This window comes from Coregonus clupeaformis, chromosome 12 (genome assembly GCF_020615455.1).
Source record: "Coregonus clupeaformis isolate EN_2021a chromosome 12, ASM2061545v1, whole genome shotgun sequence".
Taxonomy (NCBI): Eukaryota; Metazoa; Chordata; class Actinopteri; order Salmoniformes; family Salmonidae; genus Coregonus; species Coregonus clupeaformis.
In genome coordinates this window covers 7,982,479-8,006,135 of record NC_059203.1, presented here as the reverse complement: position 1 = coordinate 8,006,135, position 23,657 = coordinate 7,982,479, and the positions used below count along the sequence as shown (strand labels likewise).

The 23,657-nt window shown below is 43.4% G+C and overlaps 1 protein-coding gene across 8 annotated transcripts in view; it reads right to left on the bottom strand.

Annotated features, from left to right (window-relative positions):
* The window catches only part of LOC121578793 (calcium-dependent secretion activator 1), a 172,673-nt gene that overhangs the window by 98,884 nt on the left and 50,132 nt on the right, over positions 1 to 23,657 (bottom strand). For all 8 annotated transcript variants that reach the window (XM_045223688.1, XM_045223692.1, XM_045223687.1 and 5 more), the window contains exons 2-6: positions 23,477 to 23,590; positions 21,558 to 21,890; positions 6,839 to 6,919; positions 6,272 to 6,505; positions 5,321 to 5,442 (exon numbers count right to left, since the gene is read on the bottom strand). In XM_045223688.1, the coding sequence (XP_045079623.1) occupies positions 5,321 to 5,442; positions 6,272 to 6,505; positions 6,839 to 6,919; positions 21,558 to 21,890; positions 23,477 to 23,590 (884 nt within the window). The remainder of the gene's footprint in view (positions 1 to 5,320; positions 5,443 to 6,271; positions 6,506 to 6,838; positions 6,920 to 21,557; positions 21,891 to 23,476; positions 23,591 to 23,657) is intronic.

Sequence of the window (23,657 nt, the reverse complement as noted above, 5' to 3'; positions counted from 1 at the left end):
AATTTTCTACATTGTAGAATAATAGTGAACACATCAAAACTATGAAATAACACATATGGAATCAAGTAGTAACCAAAAAAGTGTTAAACAAATATATTTGAGATTCTTCAAAGTAGCCACCCATTGCCTTGATGACAGCTTTGCACACTCTTGGCATTCTCTGAACCAGCTTCACCTGGAATGCTTTTCCAACAGTCTTGAAGGACTTCCTACATATGCTGAGCACTTGTTGGCTGTTTTTCCTTCACTCTGCGGTCCAACTCATCCCAAACCATCTCAGTTGGGTTGAGGTCGGGTGATTGTGGAGGCCAGGTCATCTGATGCAGCACTCCATCACTCTCCTTCTTGGTCAAATAGCCCTTACACAGCCTGGAGGTGTGTTGGGTCATTGTCCTGTTGAAAAACAAATGATAGTCCCACTAAGCGCAAACCAGACGGGATGGCGTATCGCTACAGAATGCTGTGGTAGCTATGCTGGTTAAGTGTGCCTTGAATTCTAAATAAATCACCGACAGTGTCACCAGCAAAGCAACCCCACACCATCACACTTCCTCCTCCATGCTTCATGGTTGGAACCACACATGCAGAGATCATCCGTTCACCTACTCTGCGTCTCACAAAGACATGGCGTTTGGAACCAAAAATCTCAAATTTGGACTCATCAGACCAAGGACAGATTTCCACTGGTCTAATGTCCATTGCTCGTGTTTCTTGGCCCAAGCAAGTCTCATCTTCTTATTGGTGTCCTTTAGTAGTGGTTCTTTGCAGCAATTTGACCATGAAGGCCTAATTCACGCAGTCTCCTCTGAACAGCTGATGTTGAGATGTGTCTGTTACTTGAACTCTGTTAAGCATTTATTTGGGCTGCAATTTCTGAGGCTGGTAACTCTAATGAACTTATCCTCTGCTGCAGAAGTAACTCTGCGTCGTCCTTTCCTGTGGCGGTCCTCATGAGAGCCAGTTTCATCACAGCGCTTGATGGTTTTTGCGACTGCACTTGAAGAAACCTTCAAAGTTCTTGAAATGTTCCACATTGACTGACATTCATGTCTTAAAGTAATGATGGACTGTCGTTTCTCTTTGCTTATTTGAGCTGTTCTTGCCATAATATGGAGTTGGTATTTTACCAAATAGGGCTATCTTCTGTATACCACCCCTACCTTGTCACAACTCAACTGACTTGCTCAAACGCATTTAGAAGGAAAGAAATTCCACAAATTAACTTTTAAAAAGGCACACCTGTTAATTGAAATGCTTTCCAGGTGACTACCTCATGAAGCTGGTTGACAGAATGCCAAGAGTGTGAAAAGCTGTCATCAAGGCAAAGGGTGGCTACTTTGAAGAATTTGTTTAACACTTTTTTGGTTACTACATGATTCCATATGTGTTATTTCATAGTTTTGATGTCTTCACTATTATTCTACAATGTAGAAAATAGTCAAAATAAAGAAAAACCCTTGAATGAGTAGGTGTGTCAAAATTTTGACTGGTACTGTATATATAAAATATTATTATTTATTTATTCAGATGTTTTAGGGGGTGCTGCAGCACCCTCAGCACCCCTACTTCCTGTGGCTATGCGCACACCGCACACAACACACACAGACAGGGGCATTCCTGTGCCATTTCATAAAGTTGCAGAACAAAAAACGTATCATTGATGCATTTTGTTCATGTCTTATGATTAACTTGGGCAAATTAATGCATTTTCTAATAAGTTCAATACATTAAGCTGATTTCCTACAATATTTTTGAATATTGTTGAATTCCATTTTAATGTCTGGATTCCGTGATTCCGTCCGCGTTTTCAGCAACGCAGATTTTATAGGGCCCTAATAATAGATATATGCACTCCCAACAGGTAGGCTCTGTTTACTGTGTGTCTGGCTAAGGTGAACCAGGCCTTCTGTTTACCATAGGAGGGAAGTGGTCAACTCTCAGATAACATTCATTCCTATGCAAAGTTCCAGCAGACTGGTCATCTGTGAATCATGGAAGAGAAGGAATGGATCCCTTTATAAATGTCCTCAGAGTTCTGTTATCCATGGCTGTCTGACCGAGATACTGTATCTAGCACAAATAAACTATACTCTGTTTCAGGAACAATTGAGGTTGAACTAAACTTTCCACTGATCCACTCACAGATCCCATCTGAGCCTTTCACTGTGAGGAAGCAGGGCCTAAAATAGCCCCTTCTCTTTCTCTTTCTCTTTCACACACACACACACACACACACACACACACACACACACACACACACACACACACACACACACACACACACACACACACACACACAGCACACACACACACACACACACACGTTTGTTTTACTATGCTTGTGGGGACCCAAAAATGTATTCCCGTTTAAAATCCTATTTTACCTAACCCTAACCCTGACCCTAACCGTAACCCCAAATCCCTAACCCTAAAACTAAACCTAACTCCTAACCCTAACCTTAAATCTAACCCTAAGCCTAATTGTAACCCTAACCCTAACCCATAAGCCTGAAATAGCCCTTTTCCTTGTGGGGATCGGTGAAATGTCCCTACTTGTCCACATTTTCGTTGTTTTACTATCCTTGTGAGGACTTCTGGTCACCAAAATAAAAGCTAGACAGTCATTTTTAGTTTAAATTTTGTTATTATCTTTGAGCAAAATAATACAGCATACGCCATGGCAAAATGCATAGAATTGCAGGAAAGTAGCTTTAAAACTGCAACATTTTCTTTCAGCTGCATGGCAAAATGTGTAGAATTGCAGGAAATCAGCTGCAAAACCGCAATAATTTCTCTCAGCTCCATGGAGAAATGTGTAGAATTGCAGGGAATTAGCTTAAAAGTTTGACGCACCCGACCGCGCTCTTTGCCATGCCCCCTGCCACACCCACTACCTAAGCCCCTTTTTGATCCAGAAAAACCCTGGAGAGGACGGCAGAGAGAAGGGGGAGGAGGAGGAGGAGGAGGGAAGAGTGGTGATGAGCCTTGCATTATATATGAGGAAATATTCATCATCTATATCAGGAAGAGGTAAGGATTATGAATTACTTACTCATCTCTGATACTGTATATACAGTGAGGGAAAAAAAGTATTTGATCCCCTGCTGATTTTGTACGTTTTTCCAACTGAAAAAGAAATGATCAGTCTATAATTTTAATGGTAGGTTTATTTGAACAGCGAGAGACAGAATAACAACAAAAAAATCCAAATGTTATAAATTGATTTGTATTTTAATGAGGGAAATAAGTATTTGACCCCCTCTCAATCAGAAAGATTTCTGTCTCCCAGGTGTCTTTTATACAGGTAACGAGCTGAGATTAGGAGCACACTCTTAAAGGGAGTGCTCCTAATCTCAGCTTGTTACCTGTATAAAAGAAACCTGTCCACAGAAGCAATCAATCTATCAGATTCCAAACTCTCCACCATGGCCAAGACCAAAGAGCTCTCCAAGGATGTCAGGGACAAGATTGTAGACCTACACAAGGCTGGAATGGGCTACAAGACCATCGCCAAGCAGCTTGGTGAGAAGGTGACAACAGTTGTTGCGATTATTCACAAATGGAAGAAAAACAAAAGAACTGTCAATCTCCCTCGTCCTGGGGCTCCATGCAAGATCTCACCTCGTGGAGTTGCAATGATCATGAGAACGGTGAGGAATCAGCCCAGAACTACACGGGAGGATCTTGTCAATGATCTCAAGGCAGCTGGGACCATAGTCACCAAGAAAACAATTGGTAACACACTACGCCGTGAAGGACTGAAATCCTGCAGCGCCCGCAAGGTCCCCCTGCTCAAGAAAGCACATATACAGGCCCGTCTGAAGTTTGCCAATGAACATCTGAATGATTCAGAGGAGAACTGCGTGAAAGTGTTGTGGTCAGATGAGACCAAAATTGAGCTCTTTGGCATCAACTCAACTCGCCGTGTTTGGAGGAGGAGGAATGCTGCCTATGACCCCAAGAACACCACCCCCACCGTCAAACATGGAGGTGGAAACATTATGCTTTGGGGTTTTTTTTCTGCTAAGGGGACAGGACAACTTCACCACATCAAAGGGACGATGGACGGGGCCATGTACCGTCAAATCTTGGGTAGAACCTCCTTCCCTCAGCCAGGGCATTGAAAATGGGGTGTAGATGGGTATTCCAGCATGACAATGACCCAAAACACACGGCCAAGGCAACAAAGGAGTGGCTCAAGAAGAAGCACATTAAGGTCCTGGAGTGGCCTAGCCAGTCTCCAGACCTTAATCCCATGGAAAATATGTGGAGGGAGATGAAGGTTCGAGTTGCCAAACGTCAGCCTCGAAACATTAATGACTTGGAGAAGATCTGCAAAGAGGAGTGGGACAAAATCCCTCCTGAGATGTGTGCAAACCTGGTGGCCAACTACAAGAAACGTCTGACCTCTGTGATTGCCAACAAGGGTTTTGCCACCAAGTACTAAGTCATGTTTTGCAGAGGGGGTCAAATACTTATTTCCCTTATTAAAATGCAAATCAATTTATAACATTTTTGACATGTGTTTTTCTGGATTTTTTTGTTGTTATTCTGTCTCTCACTGTTCAAATAAACCTACCATTAAAATGATAGACTGATCATGTCTTTGTCAGTGGGCAAACTTACAAAATCAGCAGGGGATCAAATACTTTTTTCCCTCACTGTACATGTGTGAGTATCCTTTAATTAAAGCAAAACAAATGTCTCAACACATCCACACGTCCCACCTCAGTCACCTGCTAGAGAACACAACCAGTGGCGCAAGGTGCATGTTGGGTAATCAATGCGGCTCAGCGTCTACAACCTTGTTATGTGTGCCCTGATCACACTCTCACAGGCAATATCATTACCACATCATGCTGTGCAGATACAGCCAGAACATGAGCCCACCCTACAGACCACCTAACAAGGACTCAGGACTGACTGCTCATATTAACACAATCTGTATCAGGTGCTACTCAGAGTAGGACTGAGTAAATAGCAGCAGTCAGGGGCTTCGGGGTTTTACATCATAGGAAGTATCCATGATGTAGCCATATGTATGTAAACAGGAAGTAGTGTGAGAGTGAGTTGGGAGCAAATTCACTTACATATCACCAGGTCACGTTTTACGTCGCTGAGGCCTTGCACATGACAGACTGTGATAAATCTAAATGCAGTTATGTAGTTCCTAACCTGATTAGCTAACATGAGTTTGTTTAGGTAAAAACAATTAGAATGCACTGAACTTCTTACCCAGTTACAAGGTATTTATTCCTAAATAAGGCTGTAATATCATGTAAGTGCACAGCATACGTGCATGCGTGTGTGTCACACTCACGTTGGTTTGGAGGCCTCGGCCTGGTCAGTCTGGAGCTTATGCCCCCCCTCCACCTCCATGGTGCAGTAGACGATCCGATTGGGCGCCAATGACTTTAACCCCTGAACCTCCACTATCACCACCTGAGATAGAGAAAAGCCGATCAAACACCTATACTTGTCACTTATTTCCAACACATATCTGCTGCTACAAACTAGTTTCAGACACAAACACGAACACAGAATGTCATTTAACCAATGCCTTGGTTTTTCACAGACATGGGCTGCCCAGATCAGCTCAGCCTCTCTGATCTACAGCCATGTGTCCTGAGACCAGCAGAATAGGGAGTGTAAAACATTACGACTGCTGCTACAAACATTTCTGAGGTATACGAGAGGGGAGGGACTAAGTCCCATAGGACATTAATCATCAGAGCCTACAGTGCCTTCAGAAAGTATTCATACCCCTTGACTTATAGTAGTCCACATTTTATTGTGTTACAGCCTGAATTCAAAATTGATTAATTCGATCTACATACAATACCCTATCTATCTATCTATCTATCTATCTATCTATCTATCTATCTATCTATCTATCTATCTATCTATCTATCTATCTATCTATCTATCTATCTATCTATCTATCTATCTATCTATCTCCCTCTTTCTCTTTCCCTGGATCTCTATCTCTTTCCCTAGCTCTCTCTCTTTCACTGTGTAATGTGTATATGTTTCCACCTCTGTCATTCAGTCTATATCTCTCTCTTACTTTCCCTCTCAGTGTCTCTGTTGTCTCTAAAGTAAGTGTCACAATATCTGCTGGCATTGTGGAAGCAATGTTGCCTTGAATTTTATTTTCCATGTAGCCTGAATTGAAATAGTTAGGGTAACTTCAATAGTACACTTCTGCATATGACCACTGGAGGCAGTGTCTCTGGCAGGCTGTGTGAGCTGCAGTGTAAACCAACCATACCTCCAGAGTGAAGGAGAGCACCACATCAGACTTGGACAGCGTGTTCTCATCCTCCTGGCCCATGTCTATGATGGAGGTGTTATGTCCGCGTTTGAGCTTCTGCAGTTTGAACTCTCCTCCCTTGGACACGGGCATGCTCTCCAGGTTAGCCATCAGCAGGTTCACTGAAGATCTCAGCTCCTCTATGAACATGGCCTCCATCTCTTTGGAAACAAACTTGGGAAACTTGCCACCCTGTTAGACAGACGCACGCAGGCATACACACAAGGACGCACACACGCATAGACAAGTCCATGGTGAAGTCTACAACCATAAAGTGTACAGTCTTTTTAAAGAGGATGTTTATTCATGCGTACTCCTGCCCTGAGTCTCCCTCTGCTTTTACATTATTGAGGCTGTTTTGCTCATGTGAGGGCCTAGGGTTCAGAGCACACACATACTGCAGTACCTCTACTACTTAGTGTATAGGCCTTAGGGCTACTGTCTTCTACAGTATCTGTTTCAGCTCTGGTGAGGTGATTTAAGATGTCTAATTCTCTACTTTACTTTCAGGTGGTGGTGTCTTACCCTGGCGATCTGATCAGCCATCTGCAGTCGTCCGTCCAGCTCTCTCCTGATCTGTGCAGCCTGCTCGTCTGGGTTATCAAGCTGGAAACAAACACAATGAGAGAAGATTTCATCATGACATAAGCCTGACATACAGCATTTACTATCACCTTAGAGGTGACAAAAGCCTGACATATAGCCTTTAAAATCACCTTAGAGGTGACATAGGCCTTACACACAACCTCCATTACTAGCCTTAGTGATGTCCATGACCATAGTCTAATGGTGATGACATAGTATTACCTTTAGTTCTTACAGTATATCATAATAATCATCCTTGGGAATGATTTTCAAAAGGATCATCGTCTGTAGTAATGTATGAATGTATAAACATGCAAAGACTTGCAGCGTACTTGTACACCCCACTAATGTGATGAGCTGGAATCAATATAATTTCCATTTGCATCCCATCACTTCCCCTCCACTGGGAAAGGTGATCGATATTCAACCACTGTCAAATGGATTGTGTTCATTGTGAATTAGATCTTGGAAGTAAATTCTATGTTAAAGGGGGAATCAGCAGTTGAAACAATAACAAAGCGTACTCCACTGTTTCGGTAAAAAGCTGAGGAATGGGGCTGGAGAAATGCATCCACTTTCAAGTTCAAAAACAGAGCTATGGATGCAAGGACTGACCATCCAGGCTATCAAAATTATATATTTAAACATGTTATGAAGCTATATAGTGTCTGTTTAGTCCAGTGTGGCTCAGTTGGTAGAGCACGCCAAGGTTGTGGGTTCGGGTCCCATGGGGAACCAGTATGAAAATGTATGCACTCACTACTGTAAGTCACTCTGGATAAGAGCCTCTGCTAAAATACTAAAATGTTTTCATTTACTTTGTTTACAAACATTGGAGTAAAACAAGCTTATATTTTGGGTTCTTAAGGGATATGACAGTTGACCTAAGCTCATGAGGCATTTCTAAGTTATATTTTTCAAGAAACAATGGTTACATATCATTAATGGAGTCCAAAAATTGATGTAGCAACTGCATATTGCCCCTTTAAGGATGCTTGTTTACAGCCCTGGTTCAGTTCTATGACTTCATTAATTTACTATACTATACGCTGAGTGTACAGAACATTAGGAACACGTGCTCTTTCCATGACATAGACTAACCAGGTGAATCCAGGTGAAAGCTATGATCCCTTACTGATATCACCTGTTAAATACACATCAATCAGTGTAGATGAAGGGGAGGAGACAGGTTAAAGAAGGATTTTTAAGCCTTGAGACAATTGAGACATGGATTGTGTATGTGTGCCATTCAGAAGGTGAATGGGCAAGACAAAATATTTAAGTGCCTTTGAACAGGGTATGGTAGTAGGTGCCAGGCGCACTGGTTTGAGTTTGTCAAGAACTGCAACGCTGCTGGGTTTTTCACGCTCAACCGTTTCCCGTGTGTATCAAGAATGGTCCGCCACCCAAAGGACATCCAGCTAACTTGACACAACTGTGGGAAACATTGGGCCAGCATCCCTGTGGAATGTTTTCGACATCTTGTAGAGTCCATGCCCCGACTAATTGAGGCTGTTCTGAGGGCAAAAGGGGGTGCAACTCAATATTAGGAAGGTGTTCCTAATGTTTTGTACACTCAGTGTACATCTGAGTAGATTTCATCAGATGTATGTGTGCAGTATAGACTCTTTCCCCAGATTGAAGAGCAGAGGTGTGTCTGAGCTGGTGAGAAAGGGATAGTCATTGGTGGTCAAGGAGCCTGCAGTATAATAGCAGACACAAACACATCTGTCACAGCCACTCCTTCAGCCCCTGAGGATGGAGGAGCAAATTACTGCAGAGATGGTTTCTAGCATTGTGTGTACTGGCAGGACCACACATACTGAGGTACACGTAAGAGATAGACGCTCTGTACATTATCTTGGAAATAATGGAGAACGTGTCATAACACAGTCACGTCAAACAGTGCAGCCAGAATAACAGTAAAGTAGCTGCATTTGTGTTTGTTTAAGCTGTTTTCTAGTGACATTTATTTGGATACATCCATAAGAAGGAGCTGATGATGCCTGATTTCATCTGGCATAGAAAAGTTGCTGTCTCGTTAGGACACTGTTCATTACCGTAGAGGATATCGCATTGCATATCAAACACTAGACTAGAAGCTAGCTAAATAGTTTGTTGCTAGCAAATCTGCCAATATGACAACTGAATCAACAATACGAGTAGCTGAAAACAGCTGGTCAAACGAGAAACATGTGGGAGGATGACAGCATAGCACCATTTGCATCATGACTGCAACATTGACAGACCGGAGAAATTCATGCGCATTACGCACCACATCCCCACTCTAGAATGCCCTTCTAGCCAATCAGAATCGAGTATGCAACAATGCCGTGGTATAAGACATATACAACAAAACACATACACATACAAAGACGTGTTCAAGACCACATGTGCATGACCACACCCACACACACAGACAGATATGCAACAATATCTTTATAGTCTATGCTAATCTAATCCCCCAGTCTGTTCAGAGGCATCATTGGGGCTCTTAAAGTGGGATGGGCAGAACAGACACACGCAAACACACACACAGGAACACAATGTACAGTACTACATCAGAGTCACTGTCTAACAGTGTGTGTGTGTTTGTGTGTGTGTGTGTGTGTATGTGTGTTGGCCAGTAAGCCATCTGCACAGGAGCAGGGCTGGAGTGTCTCCCTTCCTGTCACCAGCTGGTGTCTACAGAACTGTCCTACACTCAAACAGCTTCTTCTACACTCCCTGTAGATAACACACACAAACACACACACACTCCAACGAACGAGCACACAGAATAGCAGAAAGCTATTTCAACACCCAAAAGGCCAGACACATCCAAATTCCCAGGGCTGGCATTCCCCTCTGGCAGAGAGTTGTATGCCCTGTGCCAAACAGGTGCCCTGTCCACTAGAGTATCTCTGCCCACGCTACTTACCCCCTCTCCACCTCCACCCTCTGACAGGGCACTGAGGCATTCTTCACAGCAACACTCAGAGAGGGATGAGAAACAAGGGAGAGGGTGGATGAGAAGAGGACTACAGAGTTGGCATAACACACACCCCTACTCAGACAGAGAGCCTTTTCTGCATTACACCAGAGCAGTAATGAGAGAGATATCCCTGTCATAATATAATCAGATCTGATGTAAGCAAGGCCATCCATAATTAGATTAATTAAATCTGCTTAATCTCCACTGGCCAAAAACTGTGCGCCTGATTGCCACACCATATGTATCTGACAGTGTGTTTATCAGTGTGTGTCTGAGAGTATTGTGTTAGTATGATTGTGTCTGGACTAAATGCACGCTGGAACCATGCATTCTTCCCATCTCTACTGTCAGCACGCTCTCCCATGCCCATCTGTCTCAACACTGTCTCCCTGTCTAGAATACAACTCTTCAACATGACTTATCCTTCTCCCCTCCCTCTGTAGCCTCCAGGGGGACCGGGAACCCAACTTAGTTTAATGATACAGATGTCAGGATGAAGATTAGGAGATTTGCCTCCATGCATTGTGTGTGTCTGGGGGGGATATTGGTGAATCAAAAGGTGATCTCTCTCTCTCTCTCCATCACGCCATTCTGTCTCTTCATTTCCATCTTTCATTCTCTGAATTCTCTGAATTCTCTCTCTCTTTCTCTCTCTCTCTCTCCTCTTTCTCTCTCTCAAACACTACCTATATATATTTCTCACTGTCTTCTACCTTTCCCTCTCCCTGTCTGTCACCCTCTCAGCCCTCTCTTGTCTTGCCATTGATTTTTTTTACTGCTGCATTAACATGTTGCTAAACACCCACCCCTGCTGCTACCACCAACAGCACCACACGCTTACATTCCTGTAGTGTTTGAGACAGCACAGGACATACACACACACAGCCACAAACACACACACACACACAAACCCCTCACACACATGGCTTGGCGTTGGCAGCCGACAGACACACAGGATGAGATTCCAAAGTAATTAATTCAATCGCATCGCTAAAGTCTCAATCACGGCCAGGGATCAATGCCCTACCTAAAACGGTTTTAGCCCATGATGCAAAGAGCGGACTCTATTTAGAAGTTCCTTCTACCTCAAACTTAAGTTTCCCCTACAGAGGAGCAAGACGAGTCATCTCTTTTGACACACTGCTTGTCTGCCTAACGGTATATTGTGTTCCCTGCCCGTTTAATTTAGTTGATCCCACATCCCCACTGGGTTAGGCACTGATGATCCCTGTCTGCGAAAATCGAGTATACTTTAAATGCCCTTGATATCATACTATTTTTGGCTTTAACAAGAGCTGATCACTTAGATATGGGGACACGCTACCAAAATCATGAATAACGGGAAACGCAATCGCGCATGACGCATTCTCAGTATGCGAAAAATAGAGTATGTGAATTTGGTTTAAACGCCAGGATGTTATACTCATTTCGGCTCTTCATCTAGTAGAATTCGATGCACCCTTTTCCACAATGCATTGGAAAAGGTGCGTTGCAAGTTATCGATTTTTGTTCTCTTCAAGTAGCCAAACAACAAAACTAGGCTAATTAATTGGGAAGTTGCTGAATAGCGGAGCTTCTGCGTTGGTGTTCAAATGTAGGCTAAGTAATTTTTGTTCTCATTAAAATGATCACAACTTTGAGAACAGAAGTCTTTTTTTTGTTACAGCACTTTGGTTTCACTAATAAACATGTTGAAATTGAACCGAATCTGTTTTTGTCTTCAGTCCTTTTTAAACAGGATAGATGGGCTAGATGGGCTACGGTATAGGTTGAATGTAATAATCTGCCTATAACCAGCCTGAGTAGGCCTAGAACTCCATTCCTATTCTATTCAGAGTTCAGAGAAATTAACCAAATTGGAAATTATTATCAGGTTGGTTAATGCGATGCATGTCTGTTGAATTTGGAAAAATCCACCCGCACTCGGCCCGCCTCCCCTACTCAGCCAGTCAGGAGCTGCTACTGCGTTGTGGCCGTGGCATACTGCATACTTTTTACTAAATGGTACGTGCTAAATAGTATGTGACGATGAGTACATAGTATGCAGTTTAAGTATGTAGTAAGCTAGTATGGGTATTCAGACATGGCCAGTCAGTCAGTCTGTCTGTCTGTCTGTGATCTGTAGTATCTATCTTAACATCATGTTGTTGTAACTGTAGTAGCCATACTATTGTTGTGCTGAGTGGCAATCAATAGTGTATTCTGTCCACTGAGTAGCATGATGAACTATCTATCTTTTTCACTCACTCACTAGAGCGTGGAGCCTTTGAGTCTGAGGCACCGGTCACTCCATCATTAAGCACTCCAGGCAGCAGACAACTCATCCTTAAGTGAAAACATCAAATGGGGGTGAACAGCTATAGTGTAACCACAGGCAGAGGGAGGCAGAGCGGGGAGGGTTGAGTATAAGGGTCAGGGAGACTTTCCCTCTGAATCTCACTTGTCCATCACCACGCTCCATAAAATGAATATTTTGGCCACAGATCAGGATCGTAGGGTTGATTGAGTTTAGATCCCAGTTCAGGACCACTGGCTTGATTGAGTTTAGGGTTAAGTATGGTACTGTCTGATACCGTTATCAAGGCTACAATCCTCCTAATCTGCTTGTTCTGTTCTGTTTTCCACTTTTCAAAGAAAAACACAAGCATGCCCTCACACACACACACACACACACACACACACACACACACACACACACACACATTTGTTTTACTATCATTGTGGGGACCAAACAATTGATTCCCATTCAAAATCCTATTTTCCCTTAACCCTAATCCTTAACCTAACCCTAACCTTAACCCTAGCCTAACCCCAAACCCTAAACCTAATTGTAACGCTAACCCCTAAGCCTAAAATAGCCCTTTTCCTTGTGGGGACCAGTGAATTTCCCCACTTATCCAAATTGTCCTTGTTTTACTATCCTTGTGAGGACTTCTGGTCCCCACAAGGATAGTAAAACCAAACACACAAAAACACACACACACAGCTCTGCCAGGGTAAATATTTCAGAGTGCATAAGTGTCTGATTAATCTTTAATCCTGTGTACAGAGAACTCCGGGCACACGTACACTATGATACTACAGTGCTTTCCTGGGTAAAGAGATACAGTACATATGTATAAGAGGCTTCAGGCTCTTATGTAGATCAACTCTGTACAGAGGAGTTGGAATGTCATAACACACAGATACTGTGGGTTTTGGGCAGAGGTAATGGACTAAAGGATGGGTTTGCAATATTTAGCAAATCACAAAACCCTATATCCTCTACCTATTCCAAACAGGCTCCTCTCGTCTCCTCTCCTCTGCTCTCCTCTCCTCAGTCTTTTAATTGTTTAAACAAATTGCTGTCCCCTCCGATTGATAGATTAACAGTCAAACTCTGATATGTGATTAGGGGAAACCTTTCCAGTCTGTCTGGTTTAATATATGCAGGGTGACAACAGCTGACAGGGGAGGAGGGGGAGAGGGGAAAGAAAGGTAGCCATGTTTACTGTCACCATGGTAGCCACAAATGAGCAGACAAAGGGCATGGTGTGTGTGTGTATGTGTGTGTGTGTGTGTGTATGTGAGTGTATGTGTGACTGACGGCAGAAAGGTTTCACAAACAAATAAACACACACACACACACACACATACACACACAAACACATACATACACACAGTGAGCATAGCAACGCACCATACAGACTAGACCAAAACAGTCCAGCATTGAGATCTACTTCAAAGCTTTCAGACAGACATCGGTTTGTTGTACAATAGCAGCAAGGTCTTTGATGAAAATTGAGGATATATTATTCTGTAATAGCAGCAAATATGCATAGAATGGAGGGCTTTCAAATTGTTGTGTTGATGGCCTTGTTTATGATTAAAACATATAGGAGTCCTTTCTTTGGGTTTGATCTCTCTCATCCATATTCAATGAGGTGTACAGTAAGTGACTTGACAGAATAAAAGGTTTTATACATCTAACAGAGAGAACAAAATACTCACTGATGACGGCTGTTGTTTTTCTGTTCCACCTGAACTGGAAAATAACTGACAAAAGGGACTTCTGACATTCTGTGTGCTGGGGTAGGCATTTTTGGGGGAAAACAAACAACTGTTTGCATTGATGCTTTTATGTTGTTTAATACTTAAAGACATGCTCCGGAACTTTGGCAACTAGTAAGTATTTTTTAACCCTGCCACTTTGGGCTGGATGTGTCAATCTGTAGTTCATACATGCATAATCTATGATCAGAATTATAGTTTTATCTTAATAAGCCACGAAATCCCTAGTTTGAAAGCGACTGTTTACAGGAAGCTGTGCGGCGCCATTTCCCCTACATTTTCCCCCACGTTGGTCAGCCCCCTAGCAATTTGAGTTTCAGCCAATGAGCTTAAGCCCCTCGCCATTTGTGTGACAGCTAGCAAGATGCACACACAGCAGAGCGAGAGAGAGAACCACTTTTGGCTTGTAAGCGCTACTTTCAGAACTACTGGCTCAAAATAATACAAAAGTGCCGGAGAATCTCTTTACCTGATTCTACAGGCTTTATTGACAGTGTTTATATAGGGCATATGTATCTTTGAAGTTAGAGAGGTAGACCAATGGCCAGAATGTTACCAGACAACGGTAAGAGGGAAATGAATTGTCATCCAGAAGGTGTGTGTTTGTGTTGTGGGAGTGTGTTCTGGGAGCAGAGATGAAGGCAAATTATCCACCTCACCAGAGCTGGATGCTCCACAGCTTTTGTATTGATAGATTGTAAATTACGGTTTTATATCTTTTCTGTTTTATATCATTATATAATCTTAGTATGAATAGATTGTTTTATATAGCCTTAGAAATCGAAAGTAGTGCTAGGTTCAAGCTCTTTGTGTATGAGAAGTGTCATTATTGCAGTGGACTGTAAAAATGTGTACTCCCAATAAATTAAGACCTCACTTGACTGATAAGAAGTCCTGTGATATGCACGGAGGAGCTTGGAGAAACCCTGTGTGATGGAAAAGTACTGAAGTACATATTTGTAGAAGGGAGGGGGTGAGAGCTAAGGGTATAAGTGGACACTGCACTGTATTTAATGTACAGGTATGTATTCAGCTATTACATCGTCCCTGAGTAAACATTTGAAACATCACTCAGAGTGTGGGCTCTTTTGTATGATAAATCTGTTTATTGTATATTGAGATATTGGTGTTCTTATCAGTATAATTTCAGCCAATAGTTTTGAAAGTAGTGCTCACGAGCCAAAACGGGTTCCAAAAAATGTTGCACAATTGTGTACTACGTCATCCATTTCGTTTGATATGTTACATCCTGCAAATTCTTTGCAATTCGTATGACATGTTACGAATTCCAATTCGTACAATATGTTATGAATTTGTAAGTGCTTAAGATCTCGGACTGCATCTTTAATAAAGATACTATTTATTTATCATGCTGATCTAATGTTGTGTTTCTATATGAGTCCCTGGGCAGCCAGCAGTGTAGTCACCTCAGCCATGTTGTGCTGTTGCCTGTCCATTCTGACCAATTACAGGCTGATTGTGCTTTCATTAAAACAGCAGCAGGCGGTTGGCACAACCACATCCATAACACCAAACCTCATCTGGTGAAAAAGAAGAACACCCACGATGTTCCACCCACACCTAGATCAGGTCACGCATCTGCCAAACAGGGCTGAAATTCAATTTATTCCTTAACTCAAATCATCATTCCACATTCATCAGAAGACAATATGCGCTCATTTTCTCTTTTTAATTTAGTCAGTCACTGAGGTTGTTTCTTCACAGAAATGTTTACATAGTCATGATTTGGTCTTCAGTTTGCAGAGGGAGAGATCCACACACACACACACACACACACACACACACACACACACACACACACACACACACACACACACACACACACACACACACACACACACACAGACACAGAGGTAAAACAACATAAAATGCACCATATTGATGTAGCAAATTCGTCCTTATACTAATCAAAGAACCAAAGTATTTCACAGTTTTTGTAGAATTAAGATAGACTTTATTAAATAAGCAATAGAGCCGAGGTGGTTTGCAAAACATCTGCCTTCTACCTCTCAGCTCTCCGTTTTTATAGTCCTATTTACATACATGTTTTGCTTAAAACCCCTCCCTCTTGGATTCCCCCACCACTGTCTTCAGTTTCCCCCTCTCAACCGCTCCGCCCACTTCCTTAGTCTATGATAGTGGCTAAATCTGACTTCTATTCAGTTTAGAAACAATAGTGGTACAATCAATCAAGCCCTTGATAATCATGTTCAGTTTAAACTCTGTTCAACCACGGCTCACCCTGGCTTGACCTGGAGATTGATTGTTGGACATGGCAGGTCCACACTCAATCTCTCAAACATACCCAAACCCAACTCCTCTCTTCCCTCCCGTCATGCTGTAATTACTCATGTTTAGTCTGAACTCTGTTCAACTCTGGCTCCGTTTTCAGGACTTTGTCTGAGGAGAGAGGCAAAAGGCAACAGTCTGTGGATTAGGTAAAAGCGAGGAATTCGACCCGAGGTCAGATCACCATTTCACACACACACAAACCCAGTGAAAGGAACCAATTAAGTTCTTGGCCAGCAACAAGAAATTTGTGGTGTGGTTGAAAAACAAGTTTTAATGACTCCAACCTAAGTGTATGTAAACTTCCGACTTCAACTGTAGGTAGGGATAAAGTGACTAGGCAACAGGATAGATAATAAACAGTAGCAGCAGTGCATGTGATGAGTCAAAAGAGTTAGTGCAAAAAGGGTCAATGCAGATAGTTAAATACTTAACCAATAGCTACCTGGACTAACTATTTAGCAGTCTTATGGCTTGGGGGTAGAAGCTGTTCAGGGTCCTGTTGGTTCCAGACTTGGTGCATCGGTACTGCTTGCTGTCTGGTAGCAGAGAGAACAGTCTATGACTTGGGTGTCTGGAGTCTTTGACAATTTTTAGGGACTTCCTCTGACACCGCCTGGTATAGAGGTCCTGGATGGCACTACCCTCTCTAGCACCTTGCGATGATGGAGCCAGTCAAGATGCTCTCAATGGTGCAGCTGTATAACTTTTTGAGGATTTGAGGGCCCATTCTGAATCTTTTCAGCGTCCTGAGGGGGAAGAGGCGTTGTTACGACTGTGTTGGTGTGTGTGGACCATGATACTTCCTTAGTGATGTGGACACCGAGGAACTTGAAGCTCTCGACCTGCTCCACTACAGCTCCGTCGATGTGGATGGGGGCGTGCTCCTGTAGTCCACGATCAGCTCCTTTGTCTTGCTAACGTTGAGGGAGAGGTTGTTGTCCTGGCACCACACGGCCAGGTCTCTGACCTCCTCACTGTAGACTGTCTCATCGTCATCGGTGATCAGGCATACCACCGTCGAGTCATCTGCAAACTTAATGATGGTGTTGGAGTTGTGCGTGGCCACACATTCTTGGGTGAACAGGGAGTACAGGAGTGGACTAAGCACGCACCCCTGAGGGGCCCCTTTGTTGAGGGTCAGCGTGGCAGATGTGTTGTTGCCTACCCTCACCACCTGGGTGCGGCCTGTCAGGAAGTCCGGGATACAGTTGCAGAGGGAGGTGGTTAATCCCGGTGTCCTTAGCTTAGTGATGAGCTTTGAGGGCACTATGGTGTTGAACGCTGAGCAATAGCCAATGAACAGCATTCTAACGAAGGTTTTCCTTTTGTCCAGGTGGGAAAGGGCAGTGTGGAGTGCAATAGAGATTGCGTCATCTGTGGATATGTTGGGGCGGTATGCGAATTGGAGTGGGTCCAGGGTGTCTGGGATGCAGTGGCGGTTGGTGCCGTTTAAGATGAGGGAGGATGAACATGGCCTTATTTCTATTACAGCATATTGGATGAGTCATTCACACTCCATTCACCCAGCTCAATGTAACATCGATAGGTTTAGGCTACTACATGATACTCACATTTTTCCTGTACCCATCATGAGGTTGCTACAACCTAGCCTAGGAATGTAAATTGACAACGTAGGTGCACAGGTCGAGAGAATTTTGAGTAATCAAGGTGACAGACAGTGACACATTCAATACTGCCTTGCACACTCTTGCCTGCATCTAGCTGATCTAGGGTGTAATCATTAGTCCAACAGTTGCAAACAAGAGTTTCTATTGGACAATTCAGGTATGTTTATCCCCACTTCGTTCCGTTTGAGAAACGTTTTCAACAGAATCGGTGCATTGAATACAATCCTGATCAAGCCCACACAGTTCACTTTCATAACAGCCACATACAAACAACTTGTTGTTTTTATAATTCCTTCTCACAGCTATCTACGCGCTCTCCTCCTCTCACCTTTTCCCTTCGCTTGTGGACTTGTGCACAACATATCAGCTGTCTGTGACCAGGTAAAATGTTTTTTCAAAGCTAAACCTTCATATCATTACCGCTACAACACATCGTGGTAATAGTCAACATACAGTGGGGAGAACAAGTATTTGATACACTGCCGATTTTGCAGGTTTTCCTACTTACAAAGCATGTAGAGGTCTGTAATTTTTTATCATAGGTACACTTCAACTCTGAGAGATGGAATTTAAAAAATCACATTGTATGATTTTTAAGTAATTAATTTGCATTTTATTGCATGACATAAGTATTTGATACATCAGAAAAGCAGAACTTAATATTTGGTACAGAAACCTTTGTTTGCATTTACAGAGATCATACGTTTCCTGTAGGTCTTGACCAGGTTTGCACACACTGCAGCAGTGATTTTGGCCCACTTCTCCATACAGACCTTCTCCAGAAACCTCCTTTCGGGGATGTCGCTGGGCAATACGGACTTTCAGCTCCCTCCAAAGATTTTCTATTGGGTTCAGGTCTGGAGACTGGCTAGGCCACTCCAGAACCTTGAGATGCTTCTTACGGAGCCACTCCTTAGTTGCCCTGGCTGTGTGTTTCGGGTCGTTGTCATGCTGGAAGACCCAGCCACGACCCATCTTCAATGCTCTTACTGAGGGAAGGAGGTTGTTGGCCAAGATCTTGCGATACATGGCCCCATCCATCCTCCCCCTCAATACGGTGCAGTCGTCCTGTCCCCTTTGCAGAAAAGCATCCCCAAAGAATGATGTTTCTACCTCCATGCTTCACGGTTGGGATGGTGTTCTTGGGGTTGTACTCATCCTTCTTCTTCCTCCAAACACGGCGAGTGGAGTTTAGACCAAAAGCTCTATTTTTGTCTCATCAGACCACATGACCTTCTCCCATTCCTCCTCTGGATCATCCAGATGGTCATTGGCAAACTTCAGACGGGCCTGGACATGCGCTGGCTTGAGCAGGGGGGACCTTGTGTGCGCTGCAGGATTTTAATCCATGACGGCGTAGTGTGTTACTAATGGTTTTCTTTGAGACTGTGGTCCCAGCTCTCTTCAGGTCATTGACCAGGTCCTGCCGTGTAGTTCTGGGCTGATCCCTCACCTTCCTCATGATCATTGATGCCCCACGAGGTGAGATCTTGCATGGAGCCCCAGACCAAGGGTGATTGACCGTCATCTTGAACTTCTTCCATTTTCTAGTAATTGCGCCAACAGTTGTTGCCTTCTCACCAAGCTGCTTGCCTATTGTCCTGTAGCCCATCCCAGCCTTGTGGAGGTCTACAATTTCATCCCTGATGTCCTTACACAGGTGTCTTTTATACAGGTAACGAGTTCAAACAGGTGCAGTTAATACAGGTAATGAGTGGAGAACAGGAGGGCTTCTTAAAGAAAAACTATCAGGTCTGTGAGAGCCGGAATTCTTACTGGTTGGTAGGTGATCAAATACTTATGTCATGCAATAAAATGCAAATTAATTATTTAAAAATCATACAATGTGATTTTCTGGATTTTTGTTTTAGATTATGTCTCTCACAGTTGAAGTGTACCTATGATAAATTACAGACCTCTACATGCTTTGTAAGTAGGAAAACCTGCAAAATCGGCAGTGTATCAAATACTTGTTCTCCCCACTGTAGCTACTAGAACTAACACGTTAGTAAATCTGCTACAATCATTTAGTACAGTGTACAGTCAGCAAATTAGCAGTTACACCAGCGGGCCCCTGTAGCAATACATTTATAAAACCAAAAGCTTACCATGACTTGGAATAGGAACTGTTGGAACTTGGAACTGTTGGATAGCCAAAGCCAACTTGCTAACATAGCATCCCTTTCTGTTTGACCCAGGTGTTTGAGTAGGCAATAGCTGCATTCGATGCTAGCTAAGTAAGTAAAAAAATATATACCCCTCTCTCTCTCTCTCTCTCTCTCTCTCTCTCTCTCTCTCTCTCTCTCTCTCTCTCTCTCTCTCTCAATGTGTAGTGGGTGTTGATATTGATTGTAATTTTGTCATCAAACCTCAGCAGAGGAAAACTGAATTATATTCTTCATAAAATGAAAACAGGGCAAAGGCACAGACCTAATTCCATGTAACACACAGCGAGAACTGTGCAGATATATATGTTCGCACATCCTACAGCTCATACATTTTCACTCTTTCTGTGGAGATGGAAAATGTACATGAAAATAAACATCATTTTAGTGGAAGCCACAGCAATAGGCTTGATGAGTCTCATTCTGTGGAAGAGGCAGATACAGATAGAGCTGACAGGACTCCTTCCTGTGTCCCTGCCAGAAGATGAGTCACTAGCAGTATTAATGTTCAGGGGGTGGCCATGCCTTTTAACTGGAACCAGGGGCGTGGATGGGACACATTATTGAATTAAGCAACGGCAGAAAAGTCATTTTAATCTTGGCCTGGACTACAATAATACATAGGTCTTACGAAGAGAATAGAATGGCTAGGTCTACTCACTACATTTTTTGCATTTACAATTTAGTAATTTAGCAGACGCTCTTATCAAGAGCGACTAACAGGAGCAATTAGGGTTAAGTGCATTGCTCAAGGGCACATCTACAGATTTTTTACCTAGTCAGCTCGGGGATTCAAACCAGCAACTGGCCCAATGCTCTTAACTGCAAGGCTACCTGCCGCTCTTGGCCAGTGTCCTGTGTGTGTGGCACTTGAATGGTTCATCCTGGACAGACAAAAGCCTGTATGATGACTTAAGACATCCTGAAGGGCTCACTACACCTTCTTCCATTGAACCCAGTATGACTGGCATGTGTACCCCCTCTTTAAAGGCCACCATCATTCTATTATTCTGGCTGCCTACTTCTCAGCCCACCCTCTCAATTCAACAATGATCAATAGCTATCCATTCCATTCCATTCCCTATGATACAATATGATTGCCGTTAGCACAGTACCTTGGTAGTCACACTCATCTATTGTTCTGCCTCCATAGTGCCCTTCACACCACCCACACTCTCTCTCCATCTCACAATGGTCATATTTTCTTTGCAGTATTCATTCCAGTCATCTTTCCTGCTTTGATTAAAGGTGTCAAAGAGTATTCAATCCCACACTAAAAGCTGTGCTTTCCTGTGACAGGTGCCTATTCATCTAATAACCCTGGAAGGTGGATGGGTTTCCCAGGGGTTTAAAGTAGAGCTGATTTCACAGCACACTTTTACCATTTCAACCCATTGGAACTTAACGAGAAGCAAGCCTCAAATCAAAGCATCAAAGAGGTGTTAAAAGTTGACACTGCACCTCAAGTCACCTACCAGACCTAGAGAAAGGAGTGAAACTGAGAAATCTCCATGAAGCTCTTATCTCACCTGGCAGGCGTTGTAGAGGAGCTGGTGCTCAAACTTCTTGATGCCCAGGATGGACTGGAACATCTCGTAGAGCTGGTCCTTACTGAGGATGAGCTCTGAGGCTGCACTGGCCGTCATCCGCTGCTGGTGCTTCCTGGGGTCCTCCTCTCCGCGGTAGATGGTGTCAAACTTGGCCATCCAGGAGCTGAGCACTGTCTCCTTACTTAGGCCGTCGATCTCCGGCAGGCTACGGACACGCTTCTCAATGTGCTTCTTGAAAACCTCCCGTGAGTCACTGGCCGAGCAGCCTCCACTCTGGACCATCCGGGACACACGGTCACTCTTCAGGAATATCTGTGGTCACGGTTGAGAGCAGAGAGGGGGGATTAAGCATGTGGTTTAAGCATTAAAAGGGCAGGAGTAACATACAGGAAGAACATACAGTGTGGTTGTAAGGTTAGGATGAGTTCCATTTTAACTCAATTTCTAAATTGGAAATTGCCCATTATTTTCTGTGAGACGTTCTCCCCGGCATCTGCGTAAAGAAGCCCTTGTGGCAGCCTGACATGTCTTTGCTTCTGGAGGGAAGTGAAATGAAGACGCAGCTGCAGAAGAGGGTATCTGAAGTACTGTTTCTCTCTTTGAGGATTTGCTGCAGCTTGGTCCTTCTGTCTTCATGATGAAGATGCAGAGGAAAATAAATGATTGTAGTTTAGATTCAATCTGGTATTGTTGTGCTTATCTGTTCAATCCCAAGCTGCACATTTATTTTTCCACAATTCCCACAAAGCAATTTTCCATGCCAAGGGGTGTGGGTTAGAGAAAAAGAAAGACAGAGAGAGAGGGACCCATATGTCTGGCTGACTCAGATGTTGGCCCTCTCAATACCATGCAGCCTCCTTATGGCTCACAGTGACAGGCTCCATGTTCCCAATCAGTGCCTAACGCAGGGTGAAGACTGAGGGCCATTGCCTCTGAGCCTGGATGGACACACAGATACACAGACATTTATCACCCTCTGTCTGGTATCAGCTTTGGGCACTTGCGACTTGTTCTGCAACAGCAGCAGTGCTCTCAGTGGGCCAAAAAGAAGGGAACATTGCACAAATGGGAGTGTTGAAGATAGAACTGCTGATATAGACAATATAACTGAAATGTTGGCTAGAAATTTAAAATGTTCATGTTGCTTAATCCTAAATTCTGCCAACAAAGAGCACCCCAGGTGTCCCTCCAGGCTCTAGAGCAGGTGGGGATGTGGGGAGTGTGTAACCATCCAGAACAAAGTCAGTAAGAGCATTGGGCTTTAATTGAATTGGAAAACCGGCTTTAGCTGGGCGTTGAGTAATGAAGCATTTCAATTCACTAATTTGGGCTTATTGAAGTGCTATATTGAAGTGCGCACTCACTTTTCTCATCTCCTTTCCTCTAACTTTTTGGAAGCTTTGAGATACAGTGTTCCGAACCTCGTTCTTCTGTGATTTCAGAGTTGTCAAGGCAGACACATTGAATGGGATGGATAGTCATACTCAAAGCTACTTTTTTGGAGCACAGGATGTCGATGGATTCAGCTTAGCACCTCACATAGCCTCTGTCTGGACTATTAATATTTTACAGGCCTATTTTGGGAAGTCCAATTCATTTGAATCTGTCAGATGCAGGAGGAAAACATTAATAAGACTGCCTGAGGGAAGCAGCCTGTCTGTGTGTTCCACATCATTTACCAGACCAAAGGTGAGTCATCCAGACGATTTGGTTAGTCTGCAGAGGACTATTTAAAACTGCAGAATAATCATTGGTGAATACAAATCAACAGATAACACAACCCAAACACAAACTTACTCCTGCAGAGACCCACAAACACACACACGCGTGCAATCGCACACAAACACACACACACACACACACACACACACACACACACACAGAGAGTAGGGCCTCACATCATAGTAGCTCTGGACTGCATTGATGAAGGCCTCGTCTGCCACTATCTGGGTGTCACCACTGAGGAAGGCCTGGAAACGCTCCTTCACTGTCTGTAGCTGCTGCTTACTGATCTGAGAGAGGAGACAGACAGACAGACAGACAGAGACAGACAATATAGAGGGAAACACAACAGAGTAG